Source organism: Thunnus albacares, chromosome 24 (assembly GCF_914725855.1).
Source record: "Thunnus albacares chromosome 24, fThuAlb1.1, whole genome shotgun sequence".
Lineage (NCBI taxonomy): Eukaryota > Metazoa > Chordata > Actinopteri > Scombriformes > Scombridae > Thunnus > Thunnus albacares.
The window spans coordinates 18,001,452-18,016,850 of NC_058129.1; the positions used below are offsets into that span (position 1 = coordinate 18,001,452).

General features: G+C 38.5%; 2 protein-coding genes across 5 annotated transcripts in view; both read left to right on the forward strand.

The window, feature by feature from the left end:
- Positions 1 to 15,399, forward strand: part of LOC122976244 — a 1,153,509-nt gene that overhangs the window by 917,178 nt on the left and 220,932 nt on the right. The gene's annotated exons all lie outside the window — the stretch shown is intronic.
- The window catches only part of LOC122976264 (growth hormone receptor-like), a 64,104-nt gene that overhangs the window by 43,478 nt on the left and 5,227 nt on the right, over positions 1 to 15,399 (forward strand). For all 4 annotated transcript variants that reach the window (XM_044344664.1, XM_044344666.1, XM_044344665.1 and 1 more), the window contains 7 exons: positions 2,144 to 2,254; positions 7,429 to 7,567; positions 8,604 to 8,773; positions 12,070 to 12,248; positions 13,788 to 13,941; positions 14,837 to 14,924; positions 15,170 to 15,239. In XM_044344664.1, coding sequence (XP_044200599.1) covers positions 2,164 to 2,254; positions 7,429 to 7,567; positions 8,604 to 8,773; positions 12,070 to 12,248; positions 13,788 to 13,941; positions 14,837 to 14,924; positions 15,170 to 15,239 — 891 coding nt within the window. In that variant the 5' untranslated portion in view covers positions 2,144 to 2,163. The remainder of the gene's footprint in view (positions 1 to 2,143; positions 2,255 to 7,428; positions 7,568 to 8,603; positions 8,774 to 12,069; positions 12,249 to 13,787; positions 13,942 to 14,836; positions 14,925 to 15,169; positions 15,240 to 15,399) is intronic.

Consider the following 15,399-nt stretch of genomic DNA (forward strand, 5'->3'; position numbering starts at 1 on the left):
TCATGGCGGGTGGTGAGCTGAAGGGTTCAAATACCATTTTATAGACGTGAGCTTACTTCTGTTTTTTGGTTTCTTCCAGTTATTTTACAATGCAGGAGGAGCGGAGTTGCAACCTTTTTGTGTCCACCACCTAACATCCATTTGATCAAACACCTGATTTTAAGGAGATATTTTCGGTTGATTGATGGGAAACTGGCATGCAAAATCCTACCTATAAAACACTTGTACGACCTTTTTATCGGTGTGGTCATGACTTGTGCGGTGTGCCCTCACATGCCACACATGCTCAGTAGTCTCTGGCACATTGGTTCACTGGACTAAGCCGATTAGAGTAATGAGCTTTCAGCAGACCCTTAAAACCCAAAGATCTCTGGCTCTGACAAGCAGAGGACTAATTAATGTTGAGGGACAGATGAAGACCTGTGCTCTGTCCCACTTCCAGTCTACGCACTAATAGTATACTGCCTGTATTATATCCTAGGGTATTGTGAGACCATAAAATGTCAGAAAATAGCAAAAAAAATGTCCATTGCAATACCCCAGAATCCAAGGTGAAGGCTTAAAATTACATTTTTTGTTTGACCAACAGTGTAAAATCCCCAAAAGTTCAATTTATCATAGAAAACCAAAAAAAACCCAGCAAATATTCAAATTTCAGAAGCTGAAATCTGAGTTTTTTTCTTAAAATGTTTTAAATAATTTCTTGTTTACTTTCTTTTGATAGACTTTCTTCTGAAACGACTAATCGATTAACCAATTTGTCGAGCAACAGAAAATGAACCAGCAACTATTTTGATGATCAACTAATTTTTTGTCATTTTTTAAAGCAGAAAGCCAAACATTAACTGTTTCCAGCTTCTGAATTGTAAATATTTGCTGCTTTTCTTTGTCACACATGACAGTAAACTCAATATCTTTGGGTGTAGACTGTTGGTTGGACAAAACAAGACATGTAGGAAACTGTGGTGGCCATTTGTCACAATTTTCTGACAATTTATCCACCAATTGATTAATTGATAATAAAAATAATCAGTCCAAAGTGATATGACTGCATGATAGGGTGTTAAAATGCTGTAAATCTGTTTATTCTTTAATGTTCATATTTATTAAATACTGTCATTCACATCCTGAAATAATCAAAAATCAATTAATAGTCAAAATATTCTCACAATTACACACATGAGCAGGGAGATAAAAAGCAGAAATAAGAGCTTTTAGTTGTGTTTTCTGTATTTGCAACATGTTTGTGACCACCGTACATTTCAGTCTGATTTAAATGATTTAATTTTAATATTGGCTGCTTTAGACTTCCATACTAAAGGGATTTTTTCCTGTGGTATTACTACTTTTACACACGGGAAGAGCCGGCTTTGAGGATGTCTTTCACCGGTGCTGTACAGTGCTACAAGCGTGGGAATCAAGCAGGAGGACGTCCCACCGATAAAGCATCTTGCGACATTGTCGGTGGACAGGGGAGGATTGGTTTGAGGGCTGAAAAGAGGGCGAGGAGGCCTGGAGTAAGGGGTTTTGTCCCTTGTGATGTGTCTCATGACTGGAGGAAGCGATGCTGTGTCGCTGCTGCAGGGTGAACACTCATCTGTCCTTTAAAATCTAAATGTCCAGTTCTCTTTGGGTCACATGTCGGTGGACTCATGGGTCACATGGGAGCTAGACTTTCCCACAGAGAGCAAAGCACTGTAAGATCATGAGGTGGCGTGGGGTTTTTTTAAAAAAGATTTTTTGTCTGTGGGCTCGGTATTTATGTTTTTAAATAGAAACACACTAACCAGGATTGTTGAGACAGCGGGGAAGATAGCAGGCTGCCGACAAAAGCCATCAGATGACCTTTACAGCACAGCTGTACACAGCTGTCAATCACCAGTGACAAAACACATCCTCTCCACCCTCAGTTTGAGTTGCTCCCCTCAGGGCAGCTCTATAGAATAACCCTGGCAAAGAAGAAGATCTACAAGGGTTTTTTATATCCCAAATGTAATAGTCTTCTGTTAATGTGATGTTTTTCTCTCGTGGACATGCTTGTGTTTATATTTTCCTGGGTGAGACCAAGGACAATTTTCCTGCCTCAGCTGGACAATAAAGTTTATTCTAATCTATTCTGTTCTGTTCTCGTTTGTGTTGACAGGTTGACAGAAGGCGGGAAGGATGCTGTGGCTGCTGCTCTGTCTGCTTCCTCCGTTGGGCTGCAGCAGAATCGTCGCCCAGAACAGTACGTTTAACGAAGGAAACGGCCACGGTGAGTCCGAAAGGCGTGAATGTTGCTATTTTTAGATTTATTGTCACATGAAACCAGACATTAGGGTGTTTTTCAGTGACAGTAAACACAAAAATGACACAAAATCTTCCATAACCATTTAAAAAAATATAAGAAATCTGCAGATATCCTTTCCAAACTTCTTCACTCATCAGTCTTGAGGCCCTGTTAGTAGGGGTTTTTTTTTTGCTTCAACTAGATGGCTGACAGTAGAAAGATGACAGGAAATGAGGGGAGAAAGAGATGGGAAATAATGGTCAGCACATTAACCCCTTTTTTGAGGCACTTGTCTGTTTCGTAGAAGAGATTTGCTTCCTTTTTGTCAAATGTACGGCAACGATGATAACGAATTTGACCAAAAATGGAAGCTACATTCCTGCTTTGGAGAGACATAAAGCACATCAGCACAACACATATATAGCTTCTACTGGCCAATCAGTCATTGGTTTAGAGGCAGGACGATAAACTGTATATGAAGATAGATGTAGAAAGGTGTGACGTCACCCATTGGTTTGCACTGGAGCGGTCAATTATGGTACAAAATTGTGTTTTTTTTTTAAGGAGTCAGTGGATCATATTTATACAAACTTTCACGCCAATCCATGTAAATAGTCGTTGAGATATTTCAGTCTGGACCAAAGTGGAGACTGAGAGATTGGTGCAGTTATATTCATGCTGGGGTCAGTAGAAATGTTTAATTTTGTATTTGTGGTCATGTAAAAATGAATTTAAGGCAGCAGCAGCAGCAGCTCTGACTGACAGGATTGGGCTCAGGTGGACATGTCGACACCTTATTGATACTACAGCGGGGGGGTGGGGATGGGGGGGGGGGCGTGACTCACAAATCTGCTGCTGCTTTTATTTTTGAGCTGCCGTCAGCTCTTTGATCGCACTTTTAAAGGCAGTTTGGACGTCCGTGTGTTGACAGAATTAACAGCTTGTGAGTGCTTGATTAAGATGTTCATTTTCATTGTGAAAGGCACAAAGATTCATACAATGTGGAGAGGACACATGATTGTTGTTACCATAGAAACAGTCTTTTCAAGTCAACTTCCTGTGTTTTATTTTTAATCATTTGATACTTTTAACAAAAGGATAAAATAGGAGGGTAACTTCCTGTTCTTCCAGTGTTACAAAGAGTGACTTCTGTGTGAAACATGATGCACACTGCAGTTTAGATCAAGAATAGTGTCGTATTCAGTGTGTAAAGTCCTCTAACTGCAACAAAATAGTCAATAACAAACATGTCTGACAGGGGGACGCTGCTTTATTCTAATCATGAACTGTATTGACCCAATAATCACCCATCTGACAGACGCAGAACATCTGGAACAAGAAATGTAGTGATAGTGGGCTCTACAGTCCACCAGGTTGCTCTCATTAATGGTTTCAACTGTAAAATGTCAGAAAATAGTGAAAAATGCCCGTTATAATTCCTTAGATTCCACTGTGAGGTCTTCAGATGTCTCATTTTGTCTGATCAACAGATTAAAATCCAAAGACATTCAGTTTACTGTCGTATGTGACACAGAAAAGCTCCAAATCATCAAATTTAAGAAGCTGCAACCATCAACCAGCATTAAGAAAATGACTAAAACAATAATTCAGTTATCAAAATATAGAATATTGATTGATTCATGCAATATTTTCTTCCCTTTTTTTGCCTTTTCAGTGAAAATTGCTCTGTATGTAAACAGCACAAGCAGCTGGTTGGCGTCCAAGTTTGTTTAAGTTCAAGAACACGTGATAAATTGTTGTTTGCAGGGTCGTCTGCAGCCAGGACTCCAGATGTTACTGACCAGATGTTCAGTATGTTGTTGTGTGATTCTCAACTAGGGACGTGCAGGTATCAGATATTCACGTTACAATTATCGTTGGTAAAAACAATATTATCATGATAATCATCAAGTTTCCCGAAATCCTGCTGTTAGTGCTAAAATATAGTTAAATGACCAACACAGTAAAGTGTGTTAATAAACCTGCTGCGTTGCTTTATTATTTCACCTGTTTAGTTTGGACAAACATGTTAAAACAATGTGGAACAAACTCAACATTCATAGTAGCCAAACTCCCTCCTTTATTATAAATATTCATGCAACAAGACGTCTCATTTATTGGATTTTGAAACCACATTTAAGGATCCTTCAGGATTTGTTACGTAAAAGTTTCTGTATTGTACTTTTACTTACGTTCTCTCATCTGTCTGTCTGTGTTTTCTCTGCTGACATCGAGCGGCTGCAGCAGCCGTTAGCTAGCAAACACACAGCGGGACATATCAAATCACACCTTTAATGCATCTCAGAGTTTACATTCAAGTCGGTGAAAAGAGCTTCTAGTAAAGAGAAAGAGTTTCTTTGCTCAGTGACTCTCACCTCCTGTCATTTAGGCACAAAAACCACTTGGTTAGGGTTAAAACAGAAAAATGCAGTAAAAATATCCCGATGTGACGTTAAAAATCACCGGCTCAAATGCCCGACGTGAATCTAAAAATGTAAAGATGTGCAAATTAGCTAGCCGTCCACCCAACCCGCCTCCTCCTAATAAGCAAAAACATCTAAAATTTGGAGTAAAGAAGGAAATCCTGCTACTATAGTTTGTTTACGTAGCCTCCGGAGCCGGAGGAAGCTTCCTGAAGCTGACCAATCAGAACAGAGTGGGCTCATCAGGAGGCGGGGCCTTAAAGAGACAGGAGCTAAAACGGCCTGTTTCAGACAGAGGCTGAACTGAGGGGCTGCAGAAAGGACCAGTAGAAGATAAATAAGGAGTTTTTAACTGGAAATCACGCAAAGATATTCCAGTAGAATATAAATATAGACCTGTGACCTGTTTTATTTGGTTAAAAGTCATCTTATTAATAAAGGAATCATCCTGTGACATTATTTCCACTTTGCGCCTTTGTTCAAAACAAACTGGATGTTACAGATGCTGTGCAGCGACCGCAGTAAATCCGTTACCGCTCAGGCCAATCTGATCTGAGCAGGTATAAATGCGTCCAGCTTTATGCGCGCGTCCTTTTCTGAGAAGTGGAGGTTGTTGATTAGAGAGTCCCTGCAGCGTTGCTCACTGAGCTCCTTACAGCAAACACAACACGCCTTTTGTTTCCCCCCCCCGCTGCCCTCAAACTGCAGCTCCATGCATTCTCCGATGGATTACTGCTCGCCTCCCGCTGTTACGATCTGCGGCGGGCACATGATGTCTCTGCTCTCTGCTGCAGTGAAGTCGCAGAAATCATTGTTGTTTTTTTATGTGAAGTCCTTACATGTACACATAAAAAACATTTGCTAGTGAACACAGTGAGTAGTTTACTGCAGCTTCTTTCCAGCATATTAAACACATTTTTTGCAGCTTTTTTAGATGCTTTTTGGCTGATCAATCATTTTAAATGTCAATACAGCTCATCTGTGCTTTTGCTTATTTTGTCTGCAGCAGCTTGATTAATGACTGCAGGTCAACAGGAAGTATTTATGAGCTGTGAACTATATGGTGAATCGTTCAAACTTCATTAAAACACAGAGTACGTCAGCTGGTCTGGTCTCTAGACTTGTAATGTAAAGCTGCACATTGTGGCGCCACTACTGACTTGAAAGCAGGAAATGATGTTTCAAAATAAAGGCGGTGTTCTGGAAATTGGCAAATTTGTTGACCCCAATGCTTGCGACCCCACTCAGTGGACTGCGATCCACCGGTTGGGAACCACTGGTGGATGTGTTATTGATCTCTCTCTCTAATAACAAATGCAAACACATTGTATTGATGTGTATGTTTACAGTAGGGCTGCGACAGATCATCTGCAGATTATCTTCTCAATCAATGTTTTATCTGATAAAACCTAAAGATATTCAGTTTACTGTCAATCGACACATCTGAGAATCTGGAATCAAAGGATGTTTTAGCTTTTTTTTTTTTTTTTTTTTGAGGAAAAAACAAAGATAAGTGGAAAATGAAGCTTAATTTGGTGCAGAAGTAAAATGTCAGAAATAAAAACGTCAGTAATTCCTGAGGAAAAAGCACAGATAAGTGGAAAATTAAGCATAATTTGATGCAGGAAGATGTTTTTTCCGCTTTCCTGTCCTGTTAATTATCCGCCGACTCTTCAGATTTGTGTTGCGACTCACAAGTTCAACCTCAGCTGCGTCCGTTACTGAACGCCATGTTTTTGGCATTTTACAGTGAGACCTTTAAATGAATAAATAGCACAATCTTCCTCTTACAAAGGTTTGTTTTATGGAACAAAAACACCCACAAATACCATTTAATGAGGGTGAAAATGCTTTAAAATAATAATAATCTTCTTAAATAAGTCTCAGTTCAGTCCAGAAATGTTGTAGAGATGTGTAATGACGTTATTTCCAGCACCGCTCCGACTCTCCTGCTGTTTTCAGACGCCGATCAATTTGCCACCGCCGGTCTAAATCACAGTCATGCAGTCATGGGGGACGACGGTCCATCAGACAGAGATGGATTGGATAATTGAGTGTGTGCATGTGTGTGTGTGTGTGTGTGTCGGCTTGTGTATTTGAGGTGGAAAGAGATGAAATTAGGAAAGAGGGGTTTTATAGAAGTGAGAAAGATGAGAGATGACAGTTGGGTAATTGATTTGTGTGTGTGTGTGTGTGTGTGTGTGTGTGACCTGATAATCTGGCTGAAGGGGCCATTTTTTCTGTTTTGTTTTTTTTTATCTGCAGAGGAGGAGGATTTGATTTTCCTTCCAACAATTTGTTAACGACGTTTGGTTACATTTAGAACAACAAGAAAACTTTGTTTCAGGTTAGAGAAATATTGTGTTTTCAGTTAAATGTTAACAAGGTAAAGTCAGTGTTGACCATCTTTCTCTGACCTCAACCGAAGTGTTTTGATTTTTATAACCATAAAAACTGTCAACATCTTTAAGTTGCAGATATTTAGGGAAAAGTAAAGGAGTGTCAACATTCTGCAACTTGTGAGATACGTTCACTACGAACGTTGTGTGTGTGTGTGTGCGTGCGTGTGTGTGTGTGCGTGTGCGTGCGTGAACTCGCATATAAACACTTCCTTGACTATATCCGATCATCACTGTCTCTGTGTTGCTGCACCAGTGCGTCCGTGGCAACGGGCTCACATTCACTTTGACTTTATAGTTTGTGTGGTTTTTTTTTTGTTTGTTTTTTTCTTCACAGAGGAGGTTGCCATGACAACGAGGCCTCACATCTACTACTGCCGCTCGCCCAACATGGAGACCTTCTCGTGCTGGTGGCATCCGCTCGACAACCTGACGGACGGAGAGGAGGTCACCTACGTCCTCACCTACTCCAAAGAGTACGGACACACATCACACACACACACACACACACACACACACACACTCACACACACACGTTGTGTTTCTATTCTTATAAACTTTAACATCAACCCTAAAACTAAAAGTCTTTAACCTCCCTACACTGTTCTGCCGTTTATATCCAGTCTGATTCCACTTCACAAAGCTTTTAAAACGTCGATACATTTCAAAGCGGCTCTGAAATCCTGAACGCAGCCTCACGTGGCTTCAGACAAAAGCCAGTCTGCCCACTTGGCACACAAAGAAAATCCTCCCAGTAATTAGGACAGATGGGATTTTACCTTTGACCTGTCGTGACATTGTTCACGGCGTCATTGTTCGTCCTGCTGCTCTGCACTGGTTTGTCTGTGACAACCAATGGACGTCTGGGATTATGTGATTTAAAAAAAAAGTATAAATCATTTTTATAATAAATATATTTTAATGCAAAAAAAGATCTTTAAAATATTAAATAAACAATAGGGATTTTGTATTTGACACATAGTGTTTAGCTCATAATGCTCAAACACACTCTTCTCGTCCATTCATATACACCTTTACTGCAGTAAAAGTACATAAGTATTATGAGCTTGATGTAGTTAAAGTATTGCAGTAAAAGTACATAAGTATTATGAGCTTGATGTAGTTAAAGTATTGCAGTAAAAGTACATAAGTATTATGAGCTTGATGTAGTTAAAGTATTGCAGTAAAAGTACATAAGTATTATGAGCTTGATGTAGTTCAAGTATTGCAGTAAAAGTACATAAGTATTATGAGCTTGATGTAGTTAAAGTATTGCAGTAAAAGTACATAAGTATTATGAGCTTGATGTAGTTAAAGTATTGCAGTAAAAGTAGTGGTTTGGTCCCTCTGACTGATATATTATTATATATGACATCATTAGATTATTAATAGTGAAGCATCAGTGTTAGAGACACAGACGGTAGACGGAGGGTGTTGGGGCGTGGTTGTGGTCGTGGTCGTGAGGTGAAGCTTTGTCTCCTCATGTTTTTCTTTTCTCTCTAACGTTTGCAGTAAGGGGCCCAAACATGAATGTCCAGACTACACGACTGCAGGTCCCAACAGCTGCCACTTTGACAGCGGCCACACATCTATATGGAAGGTCTACTGTATAAACGTCACAGCCGTCACCGCCCGCAGGAACTACACCTCCCAGGAGCACTGCCTGGACGTGGCAGAGATAGGTAAGAACAGCATCCATCGCTGATTAAATGTTCACGCTCGGTCAATCAGAGACCCCAGCAGAGCACCCGGGGGGGGGGGGGGAGCCTCGGAGAGAGGAGACGTGGAGACCTTGGAGTCAGAGCGGCGGGTGTCTCCGAGTGCAATCGGCTGGAGAATAAATAATGTGCAGAAAGCGGAATCCTTCAGGCCTCGCTGGCTTTAATTCATGCTGCTCAGGTCGGATGAGGAGGATTTAATTAGCAGGCAAACGCGGAAAAATTACAACAAAACTTCCCTCCAGGTTAACTCCAGACTGATGCTTCCGCAGGCTGTTGCCGTGGTAACGTTCAGTTTATTCTATATGTTTGTTTGTTTCAGGATGTTAATGTGAAAATTATGATTTATGATTTAAAGAATTATAAATAAGAACACAATGAAGTCAACCAAAACAAAGAGTGCATGTGATGTTCACATTATGATGTTAATATAACAAAAAAAAAAACCCATTATTTATTCATATAGTGGTTTAATTAAAGGAGTAGTTCCACATTTTGCTCTCAGACTGGAAACTTCGTCCCAGCAGCACCTCTAAAACACACAGATTCAAATGTTTAGGGCTGCAAGTAATGATTATTTTCATTATCAATTCATTTTCTTGATTAATTGATTCGTTATTTGGTCTATAAAATGTCAGAAAACCTCCGTCTTTCTCCTTTACGTTTCCTCCGGCGGTCCTCGGCGTCTGAATGTCAGCTAGTTTGTGGCAATTTGATGAAACACAACTTTATTTTATTTAGGAGAAATAGCACCGAGTGAGCACAGAAGACACAAGATAACCGAATCACGCAGGATATTAAGCTTCAAACGAACGGCTTCATTAAGAAATCTAATGAACAAAAACTAAGATTCTGATCTTCTGTGATGCAGAATCGATTCACAAAATGTCAAAAATCAATTTTCTTAATGTTCTTTAGTAACATGATGTTGACAGAAAGAAAAACCCAACAGTGAGGCAGCGAATCACCCGCAGAGTCTACAGCGTGCAGACTAGACTCACCCTGCAGGTTATCATCAAGAAAGGCAGCGTGTGGGCACATTTAACAAATCAATAATTACCTTTTGGAGACAAACGTGAAGTATATTGTTAATATTTTCTACACGTCTGACCAGAACGCACTTAAACAACTTTAACCAGCATAATAACGGTCAGTGACACTTTCAGAAGACTATAAGATGCTTCCACATTAATGCACTTATAAATTAAAACACTTTTCTCTGCAGTGACCTTCATCTTTACTGCCGTGAACTGTGACCTGTTTGGCACTGAAATGAACTGGAGTAAGAGACTGAATATTGCGCCTCTTTTTCTATTCATTCAGTTTTGAATCAAGATTCGAATCAAACACCACAAAAAAGGATTTGACACAAAGTGTTTTGTTGGAAATAAAAGAAATCTCTCTATGACGCCTGAGAGGCAAAACTCAGGGCAGAAAAAGGGAGATTCAGATGCACATATCAACGTTTTTACCACCTGTCCTCCTCTTTTCAGTTTGATTTTTAGCAGCTGGACATCATGAAACTAAAACTGGAAAAATATCAGACAAAACTACATCTTTCTATCAGTTTTCCATCTGTACATCCTCCCCGGTGACGACTGGTTTCACACGTTACTTGTGAAATTTGTCTCTGCCTTGAAGCATCTGAATGGACTCTCTCTGTTTCATCACTATTTTGTGCGTCCACGTTACATATTTTACAGGGTCATTGTCGTGTTTAATGAGGGTTTTAAATATTAGTGAAGTACTAGTGAAAACCCTCCTCTTATTAATGTGAAGAAGACAACAGCCTGCAGCTCGAGGACTCTCTGTGTGTGTGTTTTGTTATCCAGATGTTGCAGATTTTGATAAGTGCAGCAGAGCAGAAGTCTGCTCCGTGTCGGGTCCACGTGACCGACGCGGTGTCAGCGGAGGTCAGGGACGTCGCTCTTATCACGGCGCTGCAGGGAACGCAGATATACAGCAGAGTGCGGGGCGGCGGCCTCACCATTATACACGCTGCATCTGAAAGGCCACTAGATCAGCAGCAGAGACTCTTACAGTTTAACTTGAGCTTTATGGAGCCGGAGACATGTTGGAAGATAAGCTCGAGGTCAAAGACGACGTTTTCAAATGTCATACTTATTCAGTTCACAGTGATATGAAACACAGGCTGCAACTATCAGTTATATTACTGATATATATTACTTTTCTCAATTAATCGATCCATAAAATACCAGAAAATGATTGAAAAATGTTTCCCAAAGCTCAACATTAAACCTAAAATGTTTTATTTTGTTCCAACCCAAAAAGATATTCAGTTTAATAAAGGTTTTATTTTGTCAGACATGCTTGACAGAGGTGTTGATTCATCTTAACTCTTATTTTGAAGGCTGTAGTTTGTGCTGCTAATGATCTTGATTAATCGATTAGCTGTTTGGTCAGAAAATGGTGAAAAATGTTTATTCAGTGTTTCCCAAGATGACGTTTTGTCCACAACTCAAAGATATTCAGTTTACTGTCATAGACGACTAAAGAAACCAGAAAATATTCACATTTAAGAAGCTGAAATCAGAGAATTTTAGATTTTTTTTCTTAAAAAATTATTCAAAATTGTTGCAGCTCTACTCGATCCGTATTGCGCTGCTTCTCCTCTCCGTGCTGTTCATGGTCAATATAATACTCAGGTATATTTTCAGTAGCGTTGTAACGTCTAGAGAGATTTTGGAGACTTTTTTGGGTTGTTTATAGAGCGATAACTCAGAGTCACTTTTGGTCCACGCGTTACAGACATGTTGAGGGAAGGATGAGGCAGATTTCAGCCTGATAAGCCACATTAACTCTGACTTAGAGTGTTTTAAAGGTTGTTTAACCCCTTAATAATTAAACCCTGATTGGTCTAGAAGTGAAAATAACAAACTAATTCAAGCTGCAGCGTTTAAATATGTAAATAAATGAGTATAAAAATGTGAAAACGTGTAAAATTAACCATAAAATGAGCCCTAAGAGGTTATTAAAGTTTAATAATTGAGGTTTTCTTTGTTGCATAAATATTATTATCTCATTATAACAGCCAGAGAGCTGCATTGTGAAGTTTTTTGATTCATGTACAGTATTAATTAATAATGATTCAACATAATAACAGAGAATAAACTCATAATTATCTGCACATCTCTGCCACTGATGATTTATTGAGAGTCTTTTGACATAAATCTGATTAGAAAGCAGCATCCTGTTAACATTTCCTACTGTTCTCTGTGTGTTTGTTGTGTCATCCGCAGTTCAGACTGAAGCTCCGGTCAACTTGACCTACACGTTGACGGACGCCGGCGGGGATGAAATAGGACACGACGCGCTGCTGTCCTGGACGTACCCGGTGCCCTCCGACCTGCAGTACGGCTGGATCACGCTGGTGTACGAGCTGCAGTACAGACGAGTCACCGAACCCGACAACTGGAAGGTAAAAGATACAAACATCTGTTTACTGAAGAGAAGAAGTATCAACAGTATCCAGACGGGAACAGATGCGTTTATCTAAAGACATCACAGTCAGATGAATGTGAAGTTAAAAGTAGAATATTAAATTAGCCCTTATTTAGCTAATCAAGCAGATTAGACTTTCCCCTTCATTTATCACTTTAAGGTTTTTTAACTTATTTTATTTCCTTTTCTCGAGTGCAGTCATACAGTACAATCAGCTTTTCAAATATTTACATTAATACAGGTGTAAATGATCCATACAGCCATTATCAGTGCATAAGTAAATAAAATAAATAAAATGAACAATAATAATAATAATAATAATAATAATAAAGTAAATAAAAAAATTAAATAAATAAATAAACAAATTTTAAATAACAAAGCAAAATAAAAAAAAGGTACATGTATATGCACCAAAAAAAAAGAAAAAAAAAAGTAAAACTTGTTCACATTTAAATAAGAAGACGAATGGGAACATCGTTCTCCTCAGAGGGAAAGAAAAGAAATAATAGGTGACCCGTTTCGTCAGGAAAACGTCTGTCTTTAGTTGTAACCTCGCTATTATGTTTCCTATATAATAGACATCCTTTATCTTCTCTCTCCATTGTGTCACTGCGGGAGGTTTCAGCCATGAGACCGTCATCATTTTTTTTGGCCACTAAAAGAAGAATTCTCAGTAATCATATCTGACTGTTGTTTTCTAACACTTTAAGGTTATTTTAAGGCATAAAAATTGACCAAATGACATGAAAAACGATTAATTTGTGCCTTAAAACAAACTTAATATTTCAATTAAGGTTTTTTTTCATTGAATTTTTGTGATTAATAGTTTTTTAAAGTCCATGCAATAAACCAAATAGCATTAAAGCCCCTTTAACACCTTGATTGAAAAATGAATAATAATAATAATAAACTTTATTTATAGAGCACCTTTCTAAAACAGGGTTCACAAAGTGCTTTAAAGAAGAAATTATTTCCAACAATGAAAAGAATAAAACAAGTAAAGACAGACAGAAGAATAAAAACAAAATACACCATAAAACACAATAAAGACAGAAGAACAAAAACACAGGTTTAAGGGGGGGGGGGGGGGGGGGGTTATTGTTTTAAAACCCTTAAAATGAACAGAAAACACATTAAAAATACCTAAATATATAACACTTGATTAATTATCCCATTTACACCTTAATTAAATTACTTTCAATGGCAAATTTGGGGTATTTGCAAGGATAAAATTTGGGTATTTAATGAAAAAAATGATTAAATTTCATAGTATTTATTAGTATGAAAAAGTAGCAAGTTTCCAAAAATGTAAATACTGAAGTTAAGTGTAAAATACATTTGTAAAATAAAGTAAAAATGTAAATTTATTGTAAATATGATAGTAATTGCTGTCCTCTACTGGCCAGACCTGGTAAAGAACAGTTGAATCAACATACAGATGGTCAAAAATACAGTAAAAATAATAGCTCATTATAAATAAATGATGTTGTTGTTTGTTTGTTGTTGTTGTTTTCAGGTGAAACATCCGCTGCGGGAGCCTCACGTGGAGCTGCTCGGCCTCCCCGCCGGCGACTACGTGGTCCGAGTTCGCTGCCGGTCGCGTAACCACGGTCTGTGGAGCAAATGGAGCGCCAAGCTGTTGATGAGCTTCCCCGCCAGGCCGCCCACAGGTAACCGCTGACAGGAAGGGTTTCCATGACAACAGCGTGATCACCACCACTGTTTATTATTATTATAATTAGTCGTCCAGCTGTTGCAGTTCTCGATGTCGTAGCTGCGGTTTTAATTGTGTTTTTAAACTTTAACCTCAAGTCAAGAAGATGATGACTCACAGCGTCTCAGAGCTGCTGACGTCATCCTGAAAGAATAACAGCTGCACATAATCAATCAATAAGAATCATTAAACCTTCGATTGTTGGCTGCTCTCGTCTAAACATGACGAAACATAATGTGACTTTACTGTCAAAATATTACAACTTTATTCACATAATATTTCGACTATGTTCTCAAAATATGATGATTTTATCCTTGAAATATGTGTAATATTAACAAGTATATGAACAAGTATAATAAGTATATAAATACTTGAAATATACTTTTTTCTGGAAATATTACAACAACAAATATTTTCAACTGAACTGTAAACACATTTATGTTTATTAAATATTCTTTTGGTTACGATAAAAGAAATATGTTCCTTCTACATGAGAATTAACAAGCAACTGAAACTGAAACTGTTGTGAATATTTCTTGTTTATGTTTTTATTCTCTCTTCTTATTATTTGAATCTATTTTTTCTGTTTGTTTGGACAATTATAACGAGAAAAAGTTGAGAAAAGATGATTTTAGTTTAGAAAGAAGAAGAAGAAGAACAGCTCAGTGGGAGTAAAGTTGCCAAACAATTAGAGAAACTAATCTGAGCTTCCCTGCATGTCTAATTAAGACGTTTAATTTTCTTTTTCTAATTAAATATGCAGCCTTGAGGGTAGAAAAGGCTGCGGAGGAGAGAGGAGGGAACGTGTCTGTGATTAAATATTGTTTTTTTTTTCTGAACCTGTGCTGCAGGTAAACTGCTGGTGCTGATTCTGGTGACGGGCATCGGTGTCGCTGCTCTGCTGGTCATCACCTTTAGTGTCATTCCACAGAGCAAGAAGTGAGAAAACACACACACACACACACACACACACACACACACACATTTTAAACGACAATGTAGACAAATACATGATGACGTATTCTACATGATACTGATGTCATTATCCTGGATTTATGTGCATTTTGTCAGAAATTGTTGTGATTAGAAAATAATGATTTTATCAGCAGTGTGTGTGTGTGTGTGTGCGTGCACATGTATTTGTTATTCTTTCAGACTTCCTCTCTTTATGTTTTCACCTTCAGGATAAAAGACTACTTCCTGCCGCCTATTCCGAAGCCGCGGATCATCGGCATTGACCCGATGCTCCTGAAGGTAACACACAAACACACACTCATGTCTATATATATATATATATATATATATATATCCATTTTCCTTTCTTTCCTTCTTCTTTCTTTAATGTCTTTCTGTGATTTCCTCTCCTTTACCTTCTTCTTGCTTCTTTTTCTCCCGTTTCATCCCTCCCTTTCCC